This window comes from Triplophysa rosa, linkage group LG20, assembly GCF_024868665.1.
Source record: "Triplophysa rosa linkage group LG20, Trosa_1v2, whole genome shotgun sequence".
Taxonomy (NCBI): Eukaryota; Metazoa; Chordata; class Actinopteri; order Cypriniformes; family Nemacheilidae; genus Triplophysa; species Triplophysa rosa.
In genome coordinates this window covers 17128643-17141578 of record NC_079909.1, presented here as the reverse complement: position 1 = coordinate 17141578, position 12936 = coordinate 17128643, and the positions used below count along the sequence as shown (strand labels likewise).

Sequence of the window (12936 nt, the reverse complement as noted above, 5' to 3'; positions counted from 1 at the left end):
GATTCTGTACAGTCTTTCTATCGTTTCAGATGAATGTAACTCTTACGATATCAACGTTGACAATATTTACATTATATGACTTCGGTAACGTATCTGAGAAATACAAGAAAAAAATCATTTTTAGTTGAAAAGTCCGTTTGAGTTAACTCAAGGTGGCAGGCTTGCCCATGTACGCACCAAAAGATAAAAAGTTCATATTAGGCTGTGGCAAGTAATTAATCAATCGATTATCGTAATTTAAGTAAGTTAATACATTATAACTCACGTTGTTGATGTAACGGTGAAATAAAGCAAGGATTGTTTTTAGCGTAAATCGATGTGGGTGGCTCATGTGCATCTGGGTTTGAATGACATAGTCACGTGACAAGCGCACGTACACCGCACAGCACGTCTCCCTTCTTAAGAGCTTGTGCTGTGATTTTTTTTATTGTTATTTTGAATGTATTTATTGTCTTCTTTTACATACACATACATTTAATGCACCACATGAATATATTTGCCCCACGATAACGTTTTGGGCTGTCTCTATGTGGTGGGACACACCCACGACACACGAAAATAAAGCGGAGAAGGCCTGTTTTCGCATTTGTGACGCATAATTCCTTATATTTTTAAAACAAATTGTGAAAATGAATGTTCTTCTCCAGCAAAAGTCCAGATTCTGACCACAGTCACACCAGTAAATCAAATGAACGCCGATCCATCCTGCCCATCTCAGACGACTGGCCCTTTAATTCCCTCAGACTGTCCATCTCAGGAAGACACTCAACTTTCACCATCGATCCATTCAGTTGGAGGCGAGATCATATGAACACTTCCACCGTAACTGTTCTCGTAAATGGTCCGTTACAGTTAAGATTTCATTTTAAATGATTTAATCTACTCAGTTTAACAATGACTTCTGCTTTTTCAATCTGCAGCAGCTGTTCTTGGGTACAGAACTGGGGCCAGTTGCATAGCCAACATAGCCAACTATTCTCATAGACTAGCAATTAGTTAGGACCAATCTGTCTTACTTTTCATATTTCAATTAGACCAATCTACCTTTGTATGTAACTGACTTGAAGAAGTTAAGGTCAGACTTGAAGAAAAAAAATTAGATGACTTACTTGTAAGACTACTCTAAGCAGTTTATGCAACCGGCCCCTGGACTCTAAAGGATGACAGTCTTACAGGGTAAATTGCTGATTTTGACCAGGATGTCGACAAAACTATCCAAAGAACAGAATCCACTGATATTATGTTCAGGACGGTTTCTAGACTGAAACAAAAGTAAATATTTGTCTTGTCTACTTTTCCTGGAGAATGTAAATGTCAACTCTCCAATGTGCAACCCATTCTCATATAAATTCTCTCCAGAAGAGGGCGCCACAGGTACTCATATTGGTATCTTCAGGGGAACTTGCAACAGACTTCTTTTTTACAGTTTTTATACGGATCAAAAGGTATTTTCTATCCCCTACCCCAGAGCCCTACTGTGTGGGACAGAACACCTCAGTGATTCTTTACTGAATGACAGGTGAGCTTTTATTGAATATGAATACAAAACAATGTTTGTCAGGTTTTGTAAATGGGGGCCAATGTTGTTTGGTTAAACACGTTCTTCAAAATATCTTCTTTAGTGTTCTGCAGAAAAAAGACACACGTTTGTAAATATGTGAGGGCAAGTAAATGATGGATTTTTTATTTTGAGTGAACTGTCCCTTTAAGTAAGGGATAATGTACAGGCGGCCAGTTGTTATCGCAGAAATAAACCCCGACAGTGTGATCAGGACCCGACCCAATGCGGAAGGCCGAGAAATGCACCCCTGCCAGATTATTCCCCACAATGGTTAGGGTGAGGATTAGGTGTTAGGGGAGGGGTTAGGATTAGGTGTGGGGTTAGAATTAGCCAATCGGACATCGTGTTATTGAAGGAGGTGCATAATCTGGCAGGGGTGCATTTCTCGGCACAACACCGGCTGCTTGTACATAATCCCGTTTATTACACGGCTACTTGCTACATGTGAGAAAAAAACTGTACATGAAATGCGAAATATTTTATTAGCTCATTTTTCCGACCTTCCGCGAGGAAAATCCGTTTACTTTCGGTTTTAAGGTCAAGAACGACGTTCAATAGTCACGAACACGCAATTTGGTTGAATCATTTGTAAATGTATAATGTCAAATATGTTATTAAAAGACATATTTATATTTAACTTCTCAAAAAAAAAAAAAAGATTTCCTGCATCCGGGTTACCGTGTGTTATTAGTTTTGAGAGGTTGTTATCTGGGAATAACGAACCTGCAAATGTCGCGACTGGCCAATCAGAATCAAGCATTCCAACGAGCCGTGTAATAATTCTGAACATCTGAAAGGAGTGTCTTGGATAAAGAATAATACTACTCTTCAATTAATTGTCATTTCACAAAGGTGTCACTAGATGGCAGTATCAGTCTCTCAAAAATCTGTTCACCAGGACAATGGTAAACCAAATTTGATTCAGTATTGCATAACTTTATTTTCTAATTTAGATCATAATTTGATCCATTTTGTCCATTTCTTTGATGGGAGATCCAGTTTACATTATAGTGCGTGTATGTAGGCTGTTTGGAAATCAAAGTTATTATAGTACATTTTGAGAAATCATTCAAGACATGCTCATTATTACAACTAAAAAGATTTTTCTGATGTTTTTCAACAGTCACAGGATGGAGTGACGGGAGCGGCGTTGGCTAGAGCCTCCTCCATCTGAACTAGGATCAGAAATGAATCTTTATGTTCTTGATTAAGTTCATTAATGTTCTAATAGACTTTGCCAGGTAATGGATAGCTGAACAAGCAACATCTAGAACGGTTTTAGAAATTATTAGAAAAGCCAATTAGAAATGTTCCAGTGCCTACAGCAAGTCCTTAAATATGGTTTTAATTACTACAATTAAATATTGAAATATTCAGCCGCTAATGCCAACTATTAACCATAACATACATGTGTGCGTATGCAATCATTTAAATAAAAAATAGCAGACAATGCAACTTAATCTAGTGAATGAACTTTTATTTAAATTAAATCATTATATAGGACTTTCAATTTTAATCTTTACCAAAAAAAAAAAAACACTACCCTTTAACTCAATTAGATTTTCATTAATAATCACTATTTAATCTTACATGGTGCGAAAGTTCTGGAGCAGAAATGTTTACGTACAGTAGGACAATCGGGGAAGAAAAAAAGTCCATTGTAAACGGAAGTCAAGGCACAAACAGAAAGCTAGAAAGAGGTACGAGAAGATAGAGATGAAAAAGATGGTTAGATACTGTTACGTACATACTTTAAATATCAGTTATATTTTAGCAATTCTTTCCCCATGTGAAGCTTTTTTTTGTTGCTTTTTTGTATATTTTTTCAACTTAATTTTAATAAGGAATGTTACGCTGAAGTGAACTGATTACTTGTGCTGATAATGTCTGCTATCTATCATGCAGGACAATTAGCCGGTTTGCTATGAACGAGGACGTCGTGTAAACATCGTGTAAAAGCGCTTTCCTTTTCGATCATACTCTATATCCAACGCCTGCTGATTTCTTAAAAAAATAAGCGTTACGCAATTAAAAGTTTAAGAAAATTTGAACATCAGATTCCCTAGAGTAAAATGAAAGAATATAAAAACGTTTCCTCGCGTATTATTCAGAACAAAACACAAACAAAGGAAGGAATGAAAATAAACAACAAATATTGACAATGGAAATACAACAGTTGATTTGTGGTCACAGCCCAAGGAGTTAATAATACAGATATTAAATGCCAAACAATGCAGAGACAGTGTTGGGGTGGGGCTAAAGTCGTTGGCAATAATTGAAATTGTGTCGGGCTCCTCTGAGCTATCGGTCGTCAGGTGGAAGGAGACGTCGTGATTGGCCAGTGTAGATGCTCAGGACGTCTTCCGCTTCCTCTGCTCATCAAAACTTTTCAAGTAATCTGAAGAGGGAAGAGAAAAGAGAACATGCTGCTTACTTCTACAACAACGTAAAAAGTATTTCATTGAATAGTCTAGTTTTGCGTATTTCTCCGCACCTTGACTCATCCTCTTGCTTTTGGCATCTAGAAGAGCCCGCAGTCCTTCAGGTTGTTCTTGATGATGACGTCAGTGACGGCGTCGAAAACGAACTGCACGTTCTTGGTGTCGGTGGCACAGGTGAAGTGAGGGTAAATCTCCTTGGTTTCCTTCTTTTTGTTCAGGTCCTCAAACTTGGTGCGGATGTACTCTGAGGCTTCGTCGTAGTTGTTGGCACCTTGTTGAGGGGGAAATAAGAGAACAATGAGAAAACGGAAGGGAAACACGGTAAGGAAAGACGGAGATGGAACGACAGGAAATGAGTGAGCGAGAGGAAGCAGTACATTTTTTTTCAAATTTGCATCATCCGCCAATTGATTCATAGTAATCTTCTCTTTTAACAGTATAATGCCTCGTTATCTCTTCCAATTGATTGATATCGGCGAAACCATCTGTCTTGTTTTGGATCGATGTCCCGGCTCAACTCTGAACTGCACGTGATGAATTGCTGGCCATTTGGATATCAACATTTCAGCACAATCAAGCTTTCACAAACGTTTTTCTGTTCAGGGCCAGTTGAAAAAATTGTGATTTGTTTTTTCCATAGTGGAAAATGAATTAGAATCCCCAAATATCACTTCATGTTAAGGCTGTCTGGTCTATGGAGGAGGAGATATCTGCATAGGTAAAGCGGAAAACTGGAGATTTTTTAGGCAAATGTGCTCAAAAGCGCTGTTGGACTTGTGCACTCGATGTAGATGATTTATTGGCTGCTTTCTTGTACCTGCATACTCGGGAAAGCAGATGGTCATGGGGCTGCGTAAGATCTTCTGCTCAAACAGATCTTTCTTGTTGAGAAACAGAATGATGGAGGTCTCCGTGAACCATTTGTTGTTGCAGATGCTGTCGAACAGCTTCATACTCTCATGCATTCGGTTCTGAAGTGGAGAAAAAAAATCAAAGCTTAGACCAATGAAAAAAGTCATTATAAAAAACTTTGGGTGCCAATTCGAAAGGATCCTAATATTTTTTCTAGAACCAATTCTCCAGCTTTGAAATAAGTTGTATTATACATTTGTTTAATGGTTTGGTGTGGGATAAAAGGTACACCATCTTACCATCTCCTCATCCTCAGCCAGTACTAGATCATACGCGCTCATGGCCACACAAAAGATGATGGCCGTCACCCCTTCAAAACAGTGGATCCACTTCTTTCTCTCTGAACGCTGACCGCCAACATCAAACATCCTAATGTCAAACAGCACACATGGTTTAACAGTCAGCAGTGTAAACAGAAATCAATAATACTTTGCTTGGGGCATGACAAAAATGCCCCAAGCAAACCACAAAACAAAACATAATCATTCACACATCCATAATATCCAAGTCATATAAACTAATTTGCCATAGTTAATTTATCACAAATAAAATACTATAGAACTGCTGTCGCAGTGTCTTTAAGGAAAAGTTCACCAGTACCAATTTTATCATCTTTGTGTTCATACAGGTTTGAAACGACATGAGGGTCAGGAAATGATGAAAGAATTTTAATTTTGAGGTAAACTATCCCTTTAAGTTTAAAGTTGGAACTACTGATGTCCCTCCATCTTCTTTAGGTTCACGGACATTCACGTGTTTTATTCATGGCATTTGTTGACATTTGAGTCTGGCCTTGTTTCTATGGTAATGTAGAGGTTGAAAGCGGATTGGATGAGACCGGGAGGAAGAACAGAAGACCAGAGACTTCCTGTCTGTAGCAGGAGCCTTTGCGTGTCACACCTGTCTACAGCGGCACAGACCTGGAAAAGGAATCTGCATTGCCAGGAAATTCTGTAGTCTCTCAACCCAAACTGTCTTACGCTGAATCCTCTTTTACACGGTACGTAATACCATTTACAAAACACCCGACAACGTGATAACCCGTCTTTGACAGCTGGTTTGCGTTTGATGTTTCGAAAGGTTGGGCTGACATTTCTTCAGTAGATTAAAGCAAACTCACTCAAAGAGAATCATTCCAGCCCTGTTAAATCCCACGAACCTCCAATACCAAAAGCCATCAACAGGTTTAAGGGAAGTGAAGCTTAAACACAGAGAATTAAAATTGTTTTAATCGATTCTAGCGAGGGTTAAAAAGGGTGTTGCTAGCTAACGAAAATAGCGGAGGCTGTTAGATTGGGAGGACGAGTTGTCTGAAGTGTGAATGCGTGTGAACGCACGCGTTAGCGCCCCTAGAAAGTGCGAACAGAAATCACAGTAAACATCAGCAACGAAACAAAGAAGGCTCATGTATAGAAAGGTTACTCACTTGAAATGAAGATCCTTGAAGGTGAAATGTGTCTCCACGATGCCAGTGGTCTTCACTCGGGTCCTTAGCACGTCTTGCTGGGTTGGGATGTAGTCGGCTTTAGCTATCCTCTCCATATCATTCAGATAACTGCAAACACACGACACAGTCCTGTTGTCTTGGCTCTTATAATTCAGGCAGCAAAAGAAAAATCAAAAAGATTACTGGTTAATGTTTTCTACAGTTTATTTAATATTATTCTGTTCAGTCTTAAGATCAGTCTCTTTTCGAAACTGGAGACCGCCAAAGTGACGCTGCAGATCTTCATTCAGCTGCCAATCAAAAGTCAGGTGAAGTCACACCCTAACACACATCTAAAGCCCTCTAAAGCCCTAAAGATTTTGTTCATTCACACTGCCAGTGATTTTCTGGAATCCGTGCGTGCGTTCACACACATCCCGTGAAGACACGTGACGTAACATACTGCAATGTAATGTTACGTGCATTTCTTTAGTCGTGAAAATAGGGATTATCACGGTGAAGGATATTTCCTTGCGGTGTTTTTAGGTGGCGAAATAGCGCAATTTGTTGTTATTATTAGGCCTACTGCCTTCCTTTATTTAATGCCAAACAGGCCTAAATAATACCTCTTTTTGGCAATTTTATGGGATCAGCGGTCTGTGTGAATGGAGTTTAAGAGAAGCCACCTGTCAATAAATGTTACTGCACTCCCAAATGCCAGAAAAAAAACATCCAAAGCAATCCCACTACAACTCACATGAACAAAGAGTTCAAAACTGAATTACGAAAGAACAAAGCCCTTTAATTCGGACCTTAAAGTTGTTGTGTTTTTATTTTCTCAGTTGTTAAGAGTTCTATCAGACCTGAGAGCAGCTTCAATATTGTCAGGATCCCCGTAGACACTCGCTCTCTGCTGGAGCTTCAGTAACACAAAACAATCAGGGACAACTCGACCAAATCCAAAAGACCTGAAAATCCCTCATCACAAAGTGTGGCAGCTTTTGTTGCTTTTATCTTAGGTACACCCGGAAAGAAAAGCACTGCATGTCATTTTAGATTCTGGTGATGCTGTGGCAACAAAAATATGGGTTGTGCTGACGGCGTAGAGATTAATGATCACCTGCTATTGTTTCATAAGTTGGAGTATATAAAAAGCAAAAGTACAGTCTGTCGCTGATGCGTGTGTGTAATACGAACAATAGGCCAGGGATAAAGGTTTACTAGAATGGAAGTGTTCAAAATAACATACTTCTACATATACAACTGCTAGCAATATTGTGTTGAATTCAAAGGGAATACATGTACTCAAGTGCGTTTAAAGGTCCAGTGTGTAGTTTTTTTGGAGGATCTATTGACAGAAATGCAATATAATATACATAACTATGTTATCAGAGGTGTATAAAGACCTTACATAATGAAGCGTTATGTTTTTATGACCTTAGAACGAGCTATTCCTATCTGCATACACTGCTGGTCCCCTTGCATGGAATTCGCCATGTTGTTTCTACAGTAGCCCTTAACGGACAAACTGCTCTACAGAGCGCGTTTCGTAAATACGTTATCTCCTTCAGCAAATAAGTGAAAACGTGACAAAATTTTAGTTCTGTGCAGCCACCATAGTGCTTCGAAAGGGGGGGTGGAGGGGTGGAGTGAGCCATTGGTTGCAATTCGCAACCTTGCCACTAGATGCCGCTAAAATCTCCACATGGCTCCTTAAAAGGAATTCAGTATAAACTATTGATGCAGGGAGTATGCAGTATAAGTACTAAATTATTTTGAACAATCTTTCTTTTAGACTGGAATAAATGTTGTGAAGTCTTGATCAAGGCCAGAGTCAGGAAATATAATATTAACATTTTCCTAATAAAATAACTGTAAAAGATGTAAAATGGACATGAAGAATCTTTACTATCCAGATGTGGTCACAATGTCTCATAATTAACGTTACATATAACTGAAATACTTGATTCAGGCCAAATGCATTCTGTGGTCAAATAGATTTTATGTAATGAAATGCTAAAATGAACAATTGACCACTTTCTCTATTTTAATGTTTCTCATATCACCCTGCGGTTTCATTCATCTTGCATAATAAAATCAATTCAACTCAAATCGATATTTCTTCTCCATTTAATTATTTGTTAAGTAGCCATGTAATTACCACAGCATTCCCAACCACCACGAACAATGACGCTCCCATAGTCTTCAATGAGACCATGTGTGCCTTTAAACTTACATTAATACTCAATTCAACTAAAACTAAATGTAATGTTATGAGTAAAAGCATCTGGACCAGCACAAATTTAAACGCATCATGATAAAGCAGTGCGTATGCATTTGTATATGCATTTGAGACTTTCCATTTACATTCATCACTCTTAATATAAGCCACTTGTGAAAGTCTCTACAAAAGGATTGTCAGATTTTGTTATTCTCCTGGTGTGATTTATGCAAATTTCGCCACCACAAAAAGCAGAAAAACAGGTGCTCGCACACGATTGTGAGGGTGGGGAGGGTGTGGTTTTACCAGAGTCAGCCACTGTAAAACCACATTTTTCTTCACCCACCCAAAAACATACACACGGCGAGGCTGCAAACGGTCACAAAAACATCTGCTGAACAAAACTAAATATTATCAAAGCTAAAATTAGTCCTCTCGCCAATGCCTTTCCCACCAACAAATGACATCATCGTGCCTTTGCAAAACGCCCACGATGCTGTGAGGGAAGTGCTCCGCCCACTCTTGATTGACTCAGAGGGTCTCTGGCATGGGAAAACTCATGGAAATCCTGACCCCAGGCCAACCTCTGTTTAAAGCAATTGGTTTCTCAATGAACCGTTAACTGCTAGCAACAGAGTTTCTGCTCGCTTAGACGCATCGATATGAACGCGTCCACAATATCTTCACTGTGAGGAATAAAGGGACAAGCCGCTTTATTCCTCACCTTCATTTAAATTTTACTTGGTACACAAACATTTTTCATTTTTAGTAGTCTCAGACTTTTGGACCTTTGTTTATAAAACACTAATCGTCCATTGACATAAGCATTAACCTACGGTACGCGTCTCTGTTAACTGCTGACAGAATTCAAGCTTACCAAGAAAACTACCCATAATGCCATAGTGTCCTGCCCCTGCTGCATTTTGAGCTGACAGACTGATCATTATGAGTTATGACATTTTCCTGCCATAAATATTGACAAATGGTCATTGAAGTATACACAGACGAACAACAGAGCGAGAGTGATAACTCACTATGCGGCAGAGTCATTCAGCTGGTACTCTCTGGCCCGGGTGAAGCAGGTCTGTACCCCTCCATCAGCCCACAGTCTGGTAATGACATTGGACAGGTCGTCTGGCAGAGAGCCCTGTTCCTCTGCCGTCCCGGCCAGGGCAAACAACTGACGGGAATCATCCTATAAAATAAATAAACACATCTACTTACAAATAATGCAGATGATTACAACATATACAGTATCACACAACACAACCTGATTATTATGGATTTATTAGTCTGGAAAAAGATCTGCGTGTGCCCTCAGCCAGAGGCAATGTTCAGAGTGTTTTTTTAGTGTGCACTTTCTAGTAGGCTCTGTGTGGTTTGTAATGCGTTGTATTATGGATGTTGCTGGACGATTTACAGAGGTCTATTTGGCAAAGTGCAATAAATACACGCAAGCTGTGATGTCCCTGAGAGTGAGATCTGTGCATTCGGGTCCGTCTGCGTACCACATGTTTCCTATTGTGGTCGTCTCGGAGCTACTAAAATAACCGTCTACCTACATGTCTGTCTCCTCCCAAAGAGTATGTTGCAGGAATGGGCTCTCCAAAAAACCCTCCCACTGAACTAGGTCACTGGAAGTCAGCCCGACGGGTGGAACACAGGCGCCACGAGCAAAAGTGATGGGCGAAGCAACCATGCACTTCTACAGGACATAATGAATTTCTAAACTATGTGCTACTGCAGATAGCAGGGATCGTAAAGGTAAATTGATTCAATGTTTCGCAAATTAGGGGCTAGGAAATTCAAAGAAGGTAAATCAAACAGTTCACTAAAGTATAAATTCCAAAAGGGAACATTACCTGTTCTTTTACTACGTAGTGGAAAAAATAAAAAGGGCAAGGAATCCGAATAGAGAGAGAGAGGACGGGACGGTTACAGACCCTTAAGTGATTTACAGCTAGCTAGCAAGAGAGAAAGAAAAATGAAGGGGTACAGCCATCCGCCCCACAGGATGCCGTTGTCCACGTGTACAGTATACAGCACACATGTGGTTAACATGTGTACTTGTGATCTGATGTTACACTTTGTCTTTTTTGATGATTGAAAAGTTAAACAAAACACAAATTCTGATTGTATAAGTTCTTTAAAATGAGTTTTCTATTAAAAAAATCCACTATCCACAACTAGCCCATTTTTAAAAAGCCATTATGCAAAGTGATGTAAAGAGATACTTGAGTAGTCTCTCTCTCTCTCTCTCATTAAAGATGATGGAGAGATAGATGTTGTTCCTCTCTGTAACAGCTCTATTCCCAGCGCTGAAATACAATCATCAGTCTCACCCTTCACAGTCTAATTAAACTGTACACCACCATTACACATCACTAATAAAGAGCCTGTGCGTTTAAAGGGGCCGTATTCCACTTATTTTTTCCTGAAGACCACTCATAAGGTTAAAGGTTCATGCACCGAAAATAGTTAGGCTTATTCAAGCTTTTTAAAGCAAAAAATGCTTTTCACAATACGTCCCTTTTAATGGGCCATTTTTGTTGTTCCCCGCTGACGCGAGGTCGGTTCGTCCTGACCCGTTCAACCCTTCTCATTCAGTGAGGTACAATTAAACTGTCCCGAACCTCATCTGCACTGTGCTCATCTATACGGAAGAGCCTCAGGAGCATCAGATGTATTAAACATACTGCTGCCCTCCGGCTGTTCTCGAGATGCGAGCAGAAAAAACCCTCCCTTAGTCTCCCTCTTTCACATAATCCATCAGTCTTTCTAGCAGAAATGAAGTGCTCCCTCTTACTACCACAGTCAGTTTGGTGAAATAAAGGATCCGTGCATGTGCAGGAGGAAGGAGAGATCAATAGCGCTGGGTTTGATAAACTGCTCTCCTAGGAATGGAAGGACAGGTATGCTTCCTTTTCTGTGCTCCCTATTCATGTCATCCAGCAAGTGGACGGTTCTTGGAAAGTCAATAGTAAGAAAGACCAGCAACAAAAAAACTGCAAGAAATCCATCTGAGGTTTACAATAAAGGAGGACAGAAGGAAACATTTTTATTAAAGGATCTGTATACACCGCACGCGATCCTGTAGGTCGTCCTCCAGTCATCTGTTCGCAGGAGGCTTCTGAGATGTCCCCTGTGTGTAACGCTGTACGTGATTTTATTTGCTGGTGTGTACTCACAGCTCTTGAGCTGTCCTCATATTCGATCTTGAGGTTGCTCATGGCTTTGATGATAGCCATGATGGACTGGATGGTGTTACTGTAGACCACGGCTCGATACTGCTTGCACTCCTCCTCCGAGTAGCCGTCCTCATGGATAATCCTAGAGAGAACACACACACGCAATTGGGATATTTAGCACTCATGATGTCATCAGGCATCGCTTTGACCTGAGAATACGTTGATATATACAAAAAGTAAAACTGCACCTTAAAAATCACATAACAAAAGAGAGAGAGAGAGAGAGAGAGAGAGAGAGAGAGAGACAGGAATTTTAGCCTAGGGCCCAAAAGAAATGCAATACAAATGTATTAAATCTTGCCGAATTGATTTGGCGTGCTGGTGGGAATTGTTTTGCAGGTCTTGCTAGACCACAAGACTATAAAGTATTTTCTGGGTCAGAAGGATAGAGACAATTCACTTTTATCACTCAAGTAACACTCTGATAAACATCTTAAATTTCACATGGCCATTGGAAAACGTGCTGTTTTTTTCTTGTCAAGAATTTGTATTACTATTTGTATAACTATATAAAGCTAAATTCAACTAGCAGGCAACTGGCATTATAGACGTGAAAATACACATTTCTGTAAAGCTTTAACGATTTAAAACTAAGTAAAAAAAGCACAACAATAAAGCAAACAAAGCAGAGTGTGTTAACTACTATTCAGTCTTACAAAAGCCATACTTCCTATCGAGCCATCTCATTCAAAAAGCCAATCAGCTTTTTTAACCAAGTCAGGACTAGTCGGTATATTTTGCGTTGAGATTTCTCACATTCAGATTTGGCGTTGTTACAGTGTAAACAAACTAGATGCATTGCAACCGTGACAACTGTTACGGACTTAATGCTTTGACCTGATGTCCTACATCAAAGCCTGTGTATGTGTGTTGTTGGAGGCGTGTGGTTATGGAATAAAGCAGAAGTTGTTTTCCATCAGAGTGATTAATGGAGGATTTAAAACTGCTTTGGGATACAGAGGTGCAAGAATTACAGCTGAGGTCAAGGTCAGATAAACAGAGTATTAACTGCTGCCAGGGGCCCGACTGCACAAACACACACATCCACAGCTGTGTGTAAAAGACAGACAACCACTGTGTTTCAAAACATAGCGAGATGCCTATATAGACAGCATTTTGTAACATTT

The 12936-nt window shown here is 39.7% G+C and overlaps 1 protein-coding gene across 1 annotated transcript in view; it reads right to left on the bottom strand.

The window, feature by feature from the left end:
- Positions 1-3021: 3021 nt before the first annotated feature.
- The window catches only part of gnai2a (guanine nucleotide binding protein (G protein), alpha inhibiting activity polypeptide 2a), a 56484-nt gene continuing 46569 nt past the window's right edge, over positions 3022-12936 (bottom strand). The window contains exons 3-9 of the mRNA XM_057361799.1: positions 11750-11891; positions 9596-9756; positions 6341-6469; positions 5154-5283; positions 4820-4973; positions 4056-4273; positions 3022-3959 (exon numbers count right to left, since the gene is read on the bottom strand). Of these exons, the coding sequence (XP_057217782.1) occupies positions 4083-4273; positions 4820-4973; positions 5154-5283; positions 6341-6469; positions 9596-9756; positions 11750-11891 (907 nt within the window). The 3' untranslated portion in view covers positions 3022-3959; positions 4056-4082. The remainder of the gene's footprint in view (positions 3960-4055; positions 4274-4819; positions 4974-5153; positions 5284-6340; positions 6470-9595; positions 9757-11749; positions 11892-12936) is intronic.